General features: G+C 34.9%; 1 protein-coding gene across 1 annotated transcript; it reads right to left on the reverse strand.

Annotated features, from left to right (window-relative positions):
* Positions 1 to 2,731: 2,731 nt before the first annotated feature.
* LOC110896044 (BOI-related E3 ubiquitin-protein ligase 1) lies at positions 2,732 to 9,838 on the reverse strand. The gene is made up of 5 exons (XM_022143468.2): positions 9,607 to 9,838; positions 9,478 to 9,503; positions 7,601 to 7,723; positions 4,715 to 5,079; positions 2,732 to 3,415 (listed from the first exon to the last, which is right to left on the reverse strand). Exons 3-5 carry the CDS (start codon positions 7,695 to 7,697, stop codon positions 2,879 to 2,881), a joined length of 999 nt encoding a protein of 332 aa, XP_021999160.1. The 5' UTR covers positions 7,698 to 7,723; positions 9,478 to 9,503; positions 9,607 to 9,838; the 3' UTR covers positions 2,732 to 2,878.
* Between the last annotated feature and the right edge of the window lie 6,522 nt (positions 9,839 to 16,360).

Here is a 16,360-nt window from a genome sequence, read left to right on the forward strand (position 1 = left end):
ATCGTTAAAGACGAAGATTTGATGTCAGGGTATTCGGTTTTGGTTGTTTTGTTTTGGTGTTTTAATGGAAAGTAGTTTATTATCAAACCTTTTGGCTGTTTGTTATGGATTTGGTTTTTTATGAAAAATAATTAAAGAAATCGTATATGCCTTATTATTTCATAAATTTGGACCTTTCATATTGTTGGACAGATGACTCATTACTCATTTATTATATCATGAAAACTCACCATATTGTACCACCTCATATCTAGGACATGAGGCAACAAGCCAATGTATTTTTCCTGCATCGGGTCACATTTAGGATTCACATATGAAGGTGCATGCAAAGAAAGCATGAAGTGGTTTCGGGTTATTGTAAGATGCTTAAGTGTCTAACTACACCATGACGTCTGTGTCTTTGCTCAACAAGTTAGTTGTTAACAAACATTGCAAGGCTCTACAACTCCAATCGACACCTTTCGGGACAGAAAGAGTGCGACTGCTCAATGGACGAGTGTTCCAAACTCTTCTACGAATTTGCAAAAAGCGTTTGTATCAACTTCAGTTACAAAACTACTGCGTGGATATAATCCAGACGTCAAGGCACTGGACCATTCGATTGGTCTGTTGTCCACCGTAGACGCTAAACGTTCAAACTTGACGGGCTCTCTGAAAGAGTACCCGTGGATGATGACCAATACTGGGAGGGCCCACCTGTGTATCATGTTAGGCGGCCCATAGATGTTATATCTTTAGAAGGATGGGGTGCCATGTGGAGGGGTATACGATCAGGGTTAGTTCGTGATTGTATATTTGGTGGTGTGTTTTTTTTCCTGCTGGCAATTCACCGCTGGCAATTCACCGCACGATGCTCGACTGGAAAGCTGTTGGGATGGACCCCATACCAAGGTCTGTTTACGTATTTAACATTGTCTTACAAAGAGTCATTAAATTTTCCTACCCGGGTGTCTACCCGGGTGATAACCTAGTAATTACATAAATATTATCTAGTATTGAATCCAAATATATAAACTAAATGTCTACACATGTTTTGATTTTTACATCTTTAATTGAAAACACGATGAAAATCATATATTTACTTTGATTTCAGAAGATAAGTTTTAACCTTTTTTTAAATACATAAAAAATATAAAGGTAACACAATTTTTTTAAATAATCATATTAGAAAAAGACAAGATAACCTAGATACCTAAACGCCTAAGTATCCAATTCTTATATTTTAACTAGGGTGATTCCCCATGTTTTGTGATAGCTTTCGTCTAGTCTGTATCAGTTCGGTTCATTACAGTATTAATATGATACTAGCACTTAGTATAGCATATGAAAGAGATAAAAATGACTATCGATATTAGTACCAACTTTGTTCGGAGTGACTGTGACTGTCAGTTTCGCACGGATCGGTAAGATACCGACACTTTCTATAGCTTATGATAAAAAAAAAAGATACTCTATTACAAATACAACTCCGTTTTCAAACATAGAGAAAACAAAAAAAAACGAATACCGACTGATATTGTTTAGGATGTATTGGTTCAAATCAATATACTTGACTTTTACAACTCCGTTTTCAAAGAAATTTATATCTAAATGTTGAGAAAACCGTAAAACGAATATCAGCACCAATGTTCGGACAATATCGGTTTGGTTCGTCACGGTAAAGAACAAAATCTGTAACATTTAATCCTTACAACTTCGTTAAAATCAGTAACATTTTATCCTTGCAACTTTGTTTTTTTTCCTCAAAATGTAGATAAATATATAGACATTGCAACATATATTATTAGAGAAAAGGGAAGCAACGATGCTTTACATAAAATAAAAAAATAAAATAAAAACTAAACTGCGAGGAGGATTTGATGAAATGTGCATCCGTGCTTTGATCACTCGTACACTACTATTATTTTGAGTCAATTTTATATCAACCCGTAGATAACAAGCAAGTCGCAATGGCATGTTAAAAACTTTATAAAATATCGAATCTTAAAGGTACTAAGAGACCACAGTCCGTTTTTCTTCTGTTACTTTTGATTCATGATTGATAGTTTGACGGACTAGTTGATTGATTCTAGCTCTCAAGTCGGTTTGTACTTTCCATTTCGGATTTGAATTGCGATAACTTTTAAATTCATATAGATTCTTTGTATTTTCGAAATGTAATTGGTTAGTTAACAATTGTAGAAAAGGTGTTCACAAAATTTAAATTGATTTTTGGCTGAGGCAAGTTGAAAATGCTATAAGAGCAATTGGTGACTCGAAGAATGCAAACACACATGATCATTATCCATGGCCACAATATGGCATTTTGATGACACACTTTAGACTTCACACCACCATGAGCGGGAACCACCTCGATGGTTTGACACGGGCCTCACGAACAATTACAATAGTTTGTTGAATCATGCATGTTACGGGCAGAGAACAAACAATCACAAACTTTGGTTTACCGTTCATTTGGTTATGTTCGAAGAGATGTCATGCCAGAAATCGCACGTGTTGTGTTCATAAAGATGTCTTAGGCCTTGTCCTGTTGCATGTACCCATCTCCTCCTCATTTGTTGCCACAAAAATATACTAAACTTCCCACCACTCATAGTTCACTCGAACCGTCACTTTATCTTTAGAGACCATTGGCTTAAAGGGTCAAGCTAAAATGAGTCATGGTCAGAGCGGGTCAAAACATAGTGAGCAAAAGATAAATCGATATCAAACCAAATCAGCCAATCTATCGTCAACTTGAATGGAAGTATAAACCGAAGCACGTCATGCATGGACGCAAAAATTACAATCCCCCCAGATGATTTAAACATATATGAGTAACCACAATGTATTTCACAAGTTAAACTTTGAGGGACACCACAACCATGATGCCTATATTTTACGACATGTACACTTCAACACCGATGCTTTTCACACATTGGCACACGGGACAAACACTCAAACCCCTATCACAATCTTTACACAGACTCAAATGCCTACACGGCATCACCAGAATCGACACCTCATTCGCATTGCATGCTTTGCATATCATGTTATTATCACGCTCTTTACGGGGCCCACCATTAGCCAATCCAAGGTAATTGTTCGGGTCTATAGATGAAACAGCATCGTTTTCTAAATCTGTATCACCAAACCCTTCTTTGACCTGGTCAACTCCTTGTGCTAATGCCTGTTGTAGGTTTGACCTTAACATGTTGACTATTGACTCGTTGTATTTTGCTCTGTAGTGCCAATTTTGGGCTTCGGTTGCCACTTGTTTGATTCTTTCCACAAGTTCTTTGTTTTTACGGTTTATTGTCTCTATTTCGAGATCTTTTTCACGCATCTGCTTGTCTATGCTTTTACCGATAGAAGCCAGAAATGAAGACATGTGTCTTTGTCTAATGTCCTTTACTCCTTTAACCATAATATCTCCCTGTTAAGCATCAGTATATAGGTAAGTTATAAGCGGGCATTTGAGATTTGCTTACTGATAGGTGTAAACAAGTTGACCCGTTCATAAAATACATAAGTTGGCTAAGCTTAAACGAGCCCAAGCCAGAGCTTCAGCCTAGAATGGCCCTAAGTATGATAAAATATTTTAAATAATATAAACTAGGGTCGTAGTAACCCACGCGTTGTGCCGGGATACGATTGGAATTCGCTATGTATCGTACACCATGATAACCGATGAATAGATTCGTAAAATCAAACAAAATAATAACATATAAAACAATAAGGTAAATAACAAAGGTAAACATAAAAGAAAATGATAAGAACTTGGTCGGTTTCGGTGCACTCGTTATAGCAAACGAAAAAAAAGGCTTAAAGTTATGTCCAAAAGAGCATCTTCGCGCATTCAGTTCGTTAAAAAAAACTCAAAAGTTAAAAGCGGTTTTCTGTACCGCTATTGGTTTGGTTCGTTAAAAAAACTAAAGTAGAAAAAATAGGCACAAGTTAGCAAAGCACTAAACTCACAAAAAAAGGTTCAAGTTAACAAAGTCTCCAAGGCTCATGTTAGCATATTAACACTATTCAACTTCTCTTCTTTTATATAGAGATAATACATCTAACTACAAGATGCATTTAATTAAACAATATATACAAGTATATAGCTAGACTTGTACTTGATGTTTTAAATGTGATATATAAGCGGTTATGTATCCAACTACTTTTCTCTCCCATTATGTCTTACCAAAGCTACATACAAGTGCTTATTGCAGTTCTCTTCTCAAATTGGTTATGTACTAAACCTAAGCAGTCAATAGCGGTGCTATAGAGGTTAGCGGACCTCAGGGTGTGTAGCGGTCCAAATAGCGGTGGCCTATAGCGGTAATAGCAGTAACGGTGTTTAGATTGTGTTAATTCTTAAATTAAATACTTCAAAGTTACTAGTATTTGATTTGCAACAGGTTTTTAATAATGGAATAATATTACTATGAATTTTGAGATTACTATTAATATTTTTCAAAGAAATATTTATATATATATATAAAAATACACAAATTATGCATGGTATAAAAATTACCGCTATATCATATAGCGGACCTTGACCGCTATTCGATTTTGGACCGCTATAACTGCATAAACGCCCACATATATAACTACACATATATATGAATAGATGCTTTTTCTTGAAGTTTTTGGTTTAATTGGTTATGTTAAAAATCAATATAATTAAAACCATGATTATATAAAAAAAAAGTAATATGAAATAGAAATATCAAATTAATACCTGAAGCATAATGTATCTTTCGAGTTCTTCATTTTGTCGATCAAGTTCAGTTGTGACACTCTCACCAAAAGAAGACATAATTGATGGTGCTGCTGGCATGCTTCCACTTGCAGATGTGATTGATGAGTTGCGTTCCTCATCATCATATGATAACTTTAATCCAGTAGATACATGATGTGGGTTTTGAATGGTTGATGGCCGATCAGATTCTTCATTATAAAAATTCTGGTTCAATGATATCTGTAGCTTCTTCTGCATTAAATTAGCTTCAGCTTCCCTTGGGCGTTTATGGGACCGGAATACAGGGGTATTATGGTCTTTACCGGAATAATTTATCTGCTCAACATTATGGGCGGCTGGTACTCCTATAGCAAAGTTAAAAGCGAAATCAAAGATCAGATTACATGGTAAAGAGTAACTCGTTGAGACCAACAAAGCGGACCAGACATTACCGGGACCAGTTATATGCGGTTCGGTTCTCCGTCATGGTATGAATAAAGTTCAATTATTGGTCTGGTCCGGTACATGTGCAGTTCAGTTTTGGTCCAGACCGGTTCAAAACAGGATATTTTTATTTTATTTATAGTATATGACGGTGTCTATTTACGGAAGTAAGCTTGAATCACTAACCCAATACTTTGAATCCAGTTCATGGTCCGGTTCTTATTAGCATTAACCGAAACCGTAACCAAAGTCATCGTTAATCAGCTTGGTTTATTCGGTTAATTTATCGGTTCTCAGTTCGGTTTGGTTAATAACCAAACCAAACAAGGGATAAAATTTTTACCTAGAAATACATGTAATGGATGTATAAAGACATGAAATAGATGTATAAATACATAAAATGGAGGTATAAATAAATGAAATGGAGGTATAAAAGCTAGAAATATATGAAAATAAAAATAGTTCAACTCAGTTTGGTTAATTTCGGTTAACCAATAGTACAAAAAAACGATAACTGGTTTTCAATTAATTCGGTTTCGGTTAATTTCAGTTCGGTTCGGTTTCAACGTTTTCGCTTCGGATTCGGTTAACAGTTAGGTTATTGCTCACCCCTACTATACAGTCTGGTTGTAACTTCTAAGTGCAAATGTTTTCGAATTTTGGTTTCCGCCAGGTCCTGTTTTGGACAGTGCGCAACAGTCCAATACAAGACCGAACCAAAACGGAAGATTTATAGACATTGAAACCAAGACCAGATCGTATAGTACCGGTTCAGTCCGAAACTGGACCGGACCTGTCTGGAAAGAAACCAACTGGAACATAAACTGAAGCTATCTCGAACCATGGACCGAGAATTGGTTCGGTTCGGTTGCCGGTTCAACATTTTGTCTGAGTGTTGTACACCTCATACTCATTAACATAATTTAAAATAATTAAAATGAGCTGTAAGTAATAAACAATAATTCAACCAAAAAGAATCACAACCAATTACAACAAAGCAAAAATCTAATCATTTATGGCTATTGTAATAATAAGACGGTTGCAAATACCATTATAGCCTGAAGTGACTAAAGTAATGGTGAGACCCCAGCAGAACAGTTAAATTAGCAAAAAAAAAAAAAGGTTCATTGCAAACAGACACAGTGGAGCTGTCAAACCAAGAAATGAAAGATGCTTAATCCTGACAATGGAGCTTGCTCATTATGTTTTTTAAATTATTTTTTTCTTTGTCTGAAAAGCAGGCTATATGTGATCATGATGTGACAGGCAGAATAATTGAAGGTTGCTCTTCAAGTAAATCAAAATAAGGTTTAATTCTCAAAAACCCCTATACGTGCTTTCACGTTGCAAGCGTAATTTTTTTTTGTGATTGATCAACTCCTCAAAGTTTGTTTGTTAGGTCAAACATATTGCATACATGGGCATTTCCTTTAAATTTCGTAATCTTAGGGCATAACCTAAGAAGGCATGGGTTAAAAAAACATACAACGATCACATCTTCTCAATATAATTCCATACCCTATGTGTTAGAAACAGGAGGCAGTGAGTAATCAGTATTATGAGAATGATAATATCTTCTCAATCTAACCTCATTTACGAAAACACAAAATAAGCAATTTAAGGTACACTTTATGTTTCAAAAGCAAGTAGCATATAAGTTATAACCTTATAATTATAATATGTTTTAAAACTAATTCCATCTACAAGCAAAATGTGCAAGATTAACTACATATGATGTGTCAGGTTTAGAATGCCAAATAAGACAGAAAAAAATTAGCCGATTTCCATAAGAACGAATCCAGTAAGTTAATTGACTAATCTAACAAAGCCACAGCAACTTACTTGCAATACGAGAAAACAAATTAAAGCAATTGATCAAGTAATACAGCAAAGACTTTGCGGTAGCAACAAATCTCGAAAAGAAATTATTTGAAACCCTTATGAGCAGCTTAAAGAAAATGGCCCACTTGAATTGTAGTACATCATGAACATAAAAACCATGATAATACAATGAAGATTAGGTTCAGCGGATTAGGATCAAATACAAAGGATCCTAATTGTAAGAAGTGTAAGAAAGATTTATAGAGTGACAAGTGTCCAATAACCTAAAAAAACCCACTACACAAAAAAACCCCACTACAAAAAAAAAAAAAAAAAAAAAAAAACCCTTAAACATCCACCACCACCAAAAACCTAAACCCCCCCCCCCTAAAAAAAAATTTTTTTTGCCGAGGGGGTGGGGGTTTAGGTTTTTGGGTGGTGGTGGGGGTGGGTGTTTAGGTTTTGGGTGGTGATGTAGTGGGTTTAGTTTTAGGTTATTGGACACTTGTCACTCTATAAAGCCTTCTTACACTTCTTACAATTAGAAGCCTTTGTAGAATAACTTGACCCTAGGTTCAGCATAAGTCTATTAATCTTGGGTATAAAAATAGTAGAACTCACCGTTACCAAATAGCTGCAATTGGTTTGAAGGATACTGAAAGATATTCTCATCAAGGAAGACAGGGACTAATGAATTGGTGTTACTTCCTCCCAACATCTTTAAGTAAACAGTACACGGACAACCTGCTTACAATTAAACCATTGTTAAAATCAGTTGGTGGTTTAAAATTACACACATGTACTATAAAGTAGATTGATGCCAAGCCAGAAACGAGTGAGAGAAGCGCAAATTTGGAACTGAGCTATAAACCGATAGCTATGAATAAATGCTATGATTAAAAAGTAGAAGCATAATAATAAACAAAGAGAAAGTTGCAACTCAACAGAATAGCAGAACTGACGGTGGAATCATTAATAACATGTTTCATATTTTACGATGCATTACATACTAGTTATTGTTTAGTGAAATCACGTTTGTGCTTGTTATATGATCTATTCTAAAGTACACTGATACTGAAGAAATCACCGGCCTATGTGCTAACCAATAAATAGTACAGTTCTAACAGTCAAGGGTTCAACACTGCATTTTACTTAGACCATGGGGTATGGGGCAGGGGTTTGGGCGTGGGTTGGGGGAAAACGCCCAAGCCACCACCCCGGGTGGGCTTGGGTTGGGGCGTGGCCCTTGGGGCTTGGGTTTCAAGCCGGGCGTGGGGCGGTCTGGCCATCCTAGCTGGCTTGCTTCCATTCGCTGACCCCGCCATGTCATAGCGGGACATATGAAAAGTTTGTAATTTTTTTTTTTTTGAATATTCTGCCACGCAGTGCACCCAACCCAAGCCCCGCCATACCCCGCGGACACGTAACCAGGCAGTGGGGGGCTCCCATTCCACGTGTCAACAAATGCCCCAACCCAAGCCCAACCATACCCCACGGTCTTATGAAAAACCTTTTTATGGTGTTGTTTCTTCCATCATCTTTTTTGGAGCATAATTTAAGGTATTAACCATATATTTCATTATTACTTTTATAAAAGAAATATAGTTCCCTGTGTCTTGGCTATCCTTTAAAAATTAAGAACCTCAAATCTAAACTAAAATGCTTGAATCCATCTTTTTTGTTGGTTAAACATAATTGGCAAATAAACATATCCTTGATAAATGGTTGGTCAAAATTGGCTATATGGTTGATATGAACTTGCCATTCTAAGGCTATGCGGTATGGTGATGGCCCATCCTTGGAGGATGATCCGCCACGTAAGCGCCACGTAGATCGGGTGTGAGGATGGGGCAAAGAGGATGGAGGTAAGGAAATGGGGGATGGGCCTAATATATATATATGAGTTGCATGTATGTGTGTGTGGGGCGTTTGTGTTTTTTGTGGATCGTCTTCACCGTCTACACCCCGACGATTTGGACGACGCCGCGGGGGGGGGGGGGGGGGGGTGTTCCTCGACGATCCCAGGCCAAAGCCCACACCGTGCAGCCTAAGATGTAGTAGTTCAAGAGATGACAAACTATAGTGTATGCACTTTCTACAATTAACAATTAATCAAGAGAAAAAAAAAAGACTGACTGGATCGATAACTATTCATAAGACACAAGCAATCAAACTCTCTTTCAACCAAACAAATTAGCCGATCAGAAACCACCAATGCCGGAAAAACAACCACATAATACAAAAACTGCATGATCGGAGACTGCAAACCCTATGTTTGACCAAAATCCAAAGTCTCAACAACCAAACACATCACAGATAAACACAACAAATCCAAATCACAAAAGAATGCAACAATCAGAACATCAAAATCCCTATGTTTGACCAAAATCCAGAGTCTCAAGAACTAACACGTCACAAATCACAAAAAACGCAACAATCTAACACAATCAGAGCATCAAAATCCCTAAATTAAACCAATCAATCAGTAACAGAATTACCTGAGAGAGAAAAACGTCACAAGATACTGCAAAATCAGACGCAAATTAGATAAAATTAGGGCAAATCATCAGTTAAATAAAGAAGGATACGAAATCGATGAATGGAGTGGAGAAAGGAAGATGTAATACCGAGTGGCTGGCGATTAGATGGAAGCGTAGAGGTTACGAATAATAATGAAGGTGGTTTTAGAGAGAGAAAGTGGTGAATGAATATAGAGAGAGAGAGAGAGAGTAATTGATTGAAGAAGTGGGATGGTGTGGGATGGTGTGGCATAGGGAAAGGTGATGGGGGAGAAATAATTGAACGGTGCGGTGGTGGTTACGCAAACGGGGAGAAGATGATGGATGGAGGTTGAGAATTTTTTTCTTTTTTTTATTTAGAGTTTTTAAATAATATATTAACTACTAATAATAATAAATAAGTTAAAAAAATTGAAAAATAGGAAATACGTAGATGGTGGGATCCACAGAACACGCGACCCAGCAAATTTCTGAAATCACGCTCCTCGATTCATCGGCCTCGTTTGACTTTAATATTGGACGTGATGTATGTGTTTTAATTTTCTTTTTGGTTTTTAATTTGTTTGTTGGAGAGGCCTAACCGATAAGTATTCTAACTAGTTATAATCTTCCGCGCTTCGCGGCAGAAAGTCGGTATTAGTTCGGTTCGTTATAGTACGGACACTCGTTATTGTAATCCAAAGAGAAAATCTTACATCGATTGAAAACAATAAAAACATATATCGATACTGATACTAATACTGATGTTGTTCACTTTATATTGGTTTGATTCGTTCGCGTTCTTGCTTATTTTTTTTTCAACAATGCGATATAGATTTTATTGCAAACGAACACCATGCTGCTATCATACCAAATCGAACCGAAAGTGATTGAACAACATTTGCATCGATACCGGTATTTATTTTTATTGTTTTTGCTTTGGATAACCTCACACCGTATCACTACCATACCGTACCAAACTGAACTGGACAGCATCAATACAGGTATGGATTCGTTGTTATGGTTTCCTGTTTGATAATGGATACTGTGCCGCTAACGTAGTGAACCGGACGAACAACAACAGTTTGGTACTGATATTTATTTTATTGTTTTCTATTTCGAAAAGCTGATGTTGTATCGCTACCATACGGAACATCGGTACCGGTACCTAGATTCATTTTTATGGTTTCTGGTTTCATAAATTTTCATTTATACAACTATATATTCGACGATAAATGAATATCGGTTGCAGTAGCGTTACAATCTGAACCGGCGTTCAAACAACACTGGTGTCGGTACAATTTTCGTTTTTATAATTTTCGTCCGATGTAAAACACATGGTAATTTGTATAACGAATGCATATATCATACCGGTAAAACGAACCGGATCAATATCGATCCAGTGCTTGCGGTAACGTACCGTCACAACGCGCGAGCAAATAATTTGGAATGGTAAAATGATAGATAAACATAGTTGCAGATTTAGTATTTTTTTTAATTACTATAAGTTCAAATTAAATAATAATAATAATAATAATAATAATAATAATAATAATAAACAATATTCACGGTAACGTGCCGTCACAATGCGTGAGCAAACAACTTAAAATGATAAAAATAAAAATAGGTGCAGATTTAAAATTACTCAACAATCAATAACGAATGCATATATCGTACTGGTACTGTAACGAACCGGCTCAATATCGATCCAATGCCCGCGGTAACGTACCGTCACAATGCGCGAGCAAATAACTTGAAATGGTAAAAAGATAGATAAATATAATTGCGGATTTAGTATTTATTTTAAAATTACTAAAATTTCAAATTAAATAATAATAAACAATATTCACGGTAACAAATCGTCACAATACGTGAGCAAACAACTTAAAATGATAAAGAACAAATAAAACTAAGTAAAGATTTAAAATTATTATTAAAAGATCAAATTATAAATTACTATTAAGAATTAAATACTTTAATATATAATTTTTTTACTATTCATCATCACTTTATTTTGATATGTATAATTTTGGGGGTTTTCACCTATTATTGAATTGATTTTTTTTATTAAATTATAGAGTTAATTGCTCGGATGGACCATGTGATTTCACGTTTTTTCACGTTTAGTCCCCACATTTTGAAAATAGCATGTATGTTCCCTATGGTTTGTCATTTTGTTACTCGGATAGCCCCCCAACATTTACTTTGGGGACTATCCGAGTAACAAAATGACAAACCATAGGGAGCATACCTGCTATTTTCAAACTAACTGACATCTACTCAGGGACTATCCGAGTAACAAAATGACAAACCATAGGGAGCATACCTGCTATTTTCAAAAGGTGGGGACTAAACGTGAAAAAAGTTGAAACCACAGGGACCATCCGAGCAATTAACTCTAAATTATATGTGAAATCATTTGAAAGTGTAACAGTTTATGTTACGTTAATCTAAACTTTTAGAGTATGGGGTGTTTTGCTAAGTTTTTTAACACCTCCTTATAATTTATTGACTTTTACAACAAGCTAATAAGGAGAAAAGGTGTTTGGCAAACTCATAAGCTCTTTTCAAGATGACTTCTTGTATAGAGATGAAAAGTTAGTAAGGATGACTTTTTGAAGCTACTTATGACTTATTAGTTTTTCCCATATTTTTTTAGTCATTTTACATGAATAAGCTAAGCCAAACATTTTTTAAAAAACAACTTATTGACTTATTGGCTTTTCACACCCCATAAGCTAATCCAAACACTTTTTTAAAAACTCGTTTTCAAAAAGTTATAAGTCAATAAGTCATTTTAACAAAAAGCCTTTTTTGAGTTAAATAAGCTTAGCCAAACAAGCCCTATGTATGCATCTAATTGGTGGAAAGTGGTGGAGAAGGGGCTCATGTTCATCATTGTGGTGAAAGTTTGGTGTTGCCTCGTAGTTAAAAAAAAATGGTGGTGCTTTTGGTGCTGATGTGGAAGGGCATTGGCACGCTACGGCGAGCCTTGATAAAATGTTAAAACTATTGTTTTAAAAATCGAATATGTGGTTCAAACTGATAACTCTAACGGCTTCAAAATCAATCTTAAAATTAGCTAGTTAATAGAAGGCAAGCAACAATTGTTTTTCATTTGGTTTGATTCGTTTAAAACATGTCGGTTCGATGTAGCAGGGACTGAATATATGATTCGTTTAAAATAGATCGGTTGAGTTTAGCATGGAATGATTATATCGTGACTTAACTAATGAAACTTAAGAATCCATATCATCATATCATGTCCGTGTATTCACATAGTATGCATTGAAGTGTTTGTTAAGTCTTGAAAACATGTTCAATTGAGAACATTGGTAAATTGGTAAAAATTCAAAAATAGCATTACAAAGGTATCTTGTACATAGACGGAATATGGATTGGTGAATCTACAATTTTGTCAGGATTCGTTAATAGAAAGTGTTTTGAAAACTTATGAAACGTTTTAGCAAATATATAGTAATCGTGAACTATAAGAACTTATCAACTTACATGGTTACTTCCCAAAATTCCTAAAAATATTTTGGTTTAATCTTTATCCTCTTTCTTCTCTCTATCTTGATGTGTATCTATCTCAACATCAATTCAAATATCTAAACAAGTATATACTTATAAGAACTACATGTATTTTAGTAATAACACGTGTTCTTAGAAGCTTAGATGAACTTATTATAGAGATTTTTAGTAATAACACATGTTCTTAGAGGTTTAGGGGTTGTTTGGCAACTTCTATATTATTAAGTGTTGAACCATTGAGTGTTGAATCTGTAAGAGGTCTGAACCATTAAGATCCAGTATAATGCTTAACCGTTCAAAGACAAATGTCTAACCAATTCAGATTAGGGGTTTTAATCATTCAGACTCAGCATAATGCTTAACCATTCAGAGGCAAATGTATGAACCATTCAGACATCTACTTGCGAAACAAATAGTCTGAACCATTAAGAGGCTCATTAAGAGCTAATCAAACAACCCCGATCAACTTATTATTATAGAGATTTACATATCATAATTGGCTCCATCCAAGCACTCTAAAATAACCATTACTTGTTATAATCAATGTGAACAGTGTGTGGTCCAATTGGTTTTGGGAGTGAGAATTTAGACAATATACAAGATATGCGGGTTATTATCACAAAAGGGATAATGGTAAACCTCTATCATGTAATGCATGACGCTAAAATAATTAAATTTTCATTTATAACAATTTAATAAACATATTATCTTCAGGTCAACTTGATTAATCTGTTTAATAATACAAGTCAACGCACTTTTTACAAGTTAACCCGTCTATGATCCGTTTAACTAGTTTACAACCCGTTAATCCAGTTGAGTCTTTAATATAGACTAGTGGAATCCTCATGCGCTTCATGGAGGGCTTTTGGTCGGCATCGGTTTAGTTCATTACGGTATCGGTATGATAGCAACACTTGATATAGCAATCAACATGTGCTTTACATTGACCGAAAGCCATAAATAAAAATACAATGTGAAGTGTGTGTGTGGTTGGTTTTGCGAGTGAGAATCAATGTATGATTTGTTATATAATTTTGTTTTATCAGTTTATGTTATAATAAAAATTATATAATCTTCACATAATTAAATTGTATACAAGTTGATCCTTGAAGCTTGTTTATTATTTATCATCACCAACATCATCATCATACTCAGTAAATCCCATCAACTTATGTCTAAGGCTTGATGCAAAACTACTATCGAGTTGGGGTCTAACTGGAAGCAGTATCTCTATTCCTACGAGGTAGGGATAAGGTTGTCTACCTCCTCAAAGTGTATATTATCTTACTAGATAGATATGTTGGTGGAAAAAATACTATAGTGTTTAAAAAACTATTGTTGTGTCACTTTGATATACAAGTCAGTAAAAAAAGATGGCATAAATGGAATTCCTGTAAATAGCTTTCAAAATAAGCGGCAATTTATCTACTGTAGCTAAGGACTTTATCTTTATATATATGTATATAACGTGTTACATGTTTCGCGTTTCGGAGTACACGATTTTAAATATGTCTGGATCATGGTCGATATTAACAAATATATCGGTTGTGTTTGAGTTCTTCAATTCAACCTGCTAGCACGAAACTTGTTAACTCCACAATTGAATAGTTCACATTCAAGAAAAATATCTTGTTGGTTTGGTATAGGGATAGTTGGGCCAACTAGTTTAAAGCAACCATCATTTTATTAGAAAAAAATATTCATTTAACTAATATACATGTATCATCTTTGTTATGATACAGGGACATAAAATAATAATAATAATAATAATAATAATAATAATAATAATAATAATAATAATAATAATTAATATGTTTGTATAACAAAGTAGAAATTATAACAAGGCATGTGGCAAGTCATTAAAGCCGGTAATCATATTATTGAGACCGTTGCATTTGCATTTGTCAATTAAGGAAGGCCGTGGGTGGTCACGATGCATAACGTTGAATCGCAGCAGGCTTATTGGGCCAGTGGGCCCACCCTCTTTGTTTGTTTTATTTTGGCGGGTAATTTAAGAAACGACATTACCTTCACGTTATCGTCTTTTCAGTTTTCACTATTATTTGTTTACCAACTTTCTCATGATAGCACGACAACTAACCCTCGACTATTCTTATTGCCAAAACTGGTCTTCAAATTTATATACACTACAAATCACTCACATTGAGGGGAATAGTGTAGCCGTGGCAACACTTTCCTATTAATCTAGTTAAATTACGAATTTGTTATTTTTAAATTTATAGTTTTGTCATTAGTTTCTTTTTTCTTCCAGTCAAATTGAGGGTTTGCTCTCAGTTCAAATTTACAGTTTGTCATCATTTTTGTTTTTTTATCTGTCAAATTACGATTTTGCTCCCAGTGTAAGATTACACTCTTGCGCTCGTTTTAGTTTTTTTTTTTTTTTTTTTTTTTTTTTTTTTTTTTTTTGACAAAACTATGGTAGTGTTTTCGGTTTTTTTCTCGGTTTGGGGGTTTTTAGGTCGGGCTATTCGGGTTTTTGGCTGAGAAAAAGTGACCTGATAACCGAACCACTTAAAGCTCGGGTTATTCGGATCGGGTTGTTTGGGTTTCGGGTTTAAATGTAATATAAAAAAAATCACAAAATATAATTAAATTTCATCATCCTACTTAAAAAATATCATCAAAATTAAAACAATATTTGACAATATGATAATATTCAAATGTCCTAAAACATAATACTTCATATACCAAAAACTCTAAATCAAACAAATCTAAAAAAAAGACATTAAATGTTCAATATTTTTTTTTTCACATTTGGGTTTTTCGGGTCGGGTTATTTTGGTTTTTGGTGGAAAAAAGTGACCCGATAACCAACTCATTTAAGGTTCGGGTTTTTCAGGTATTCTCTAATTTGGGTTCGAGTGGCTTCAACTCCGGGTTGGTTTTCGGATAAAAATGAACAACCCTATTACCTATACATGTAATTACCAAATAGGCATGCAAATAAATTAGTTATCATTATGCATATCGGGTGTAGGGCAATGGTAAATCTAAGAGATTTTTTATATTAGGGTTATTTTTCGAATATGTGAGGTGAATCGAGTCGCTATTTATATATTACCATAAAAAGACGACTCAAACAATGGATTACACTTAAAATGGTCTTTGGAATCACTCGACTCCGACACCCAACATTTGATCCGTCATGATTGAAGATGTGACTCAAATCAATTGAGATAGGGGAAAATCCCCCACTAAAGTTTGCTTAATGAGGAAAAAGAAACACATATATATAGTTTTAAATAACTTGGTATAAACTTGTTTAGTTTTATCACCAAATGTCAGAATTTTGTTTTTATTTTTTATTAGGCAAAATAAAAGTTCAATT

This window comes from Helianthus annuus, chromosome 12, assembly GCF_002127325.2.
Source record: "Helianthus annuus cultivar XRQ/B chromosome 12, HanXRQr2.0-SUNRISE, whole genome shotgun sequence".
Classification (NCBI taxonomy): domain Eukaryota; kingdom Viridiplantae; phylum Streptophyta; class Magnoliopsida; order Asterales; family Asteraceae; genus Helianthus; species Helianthus annuus.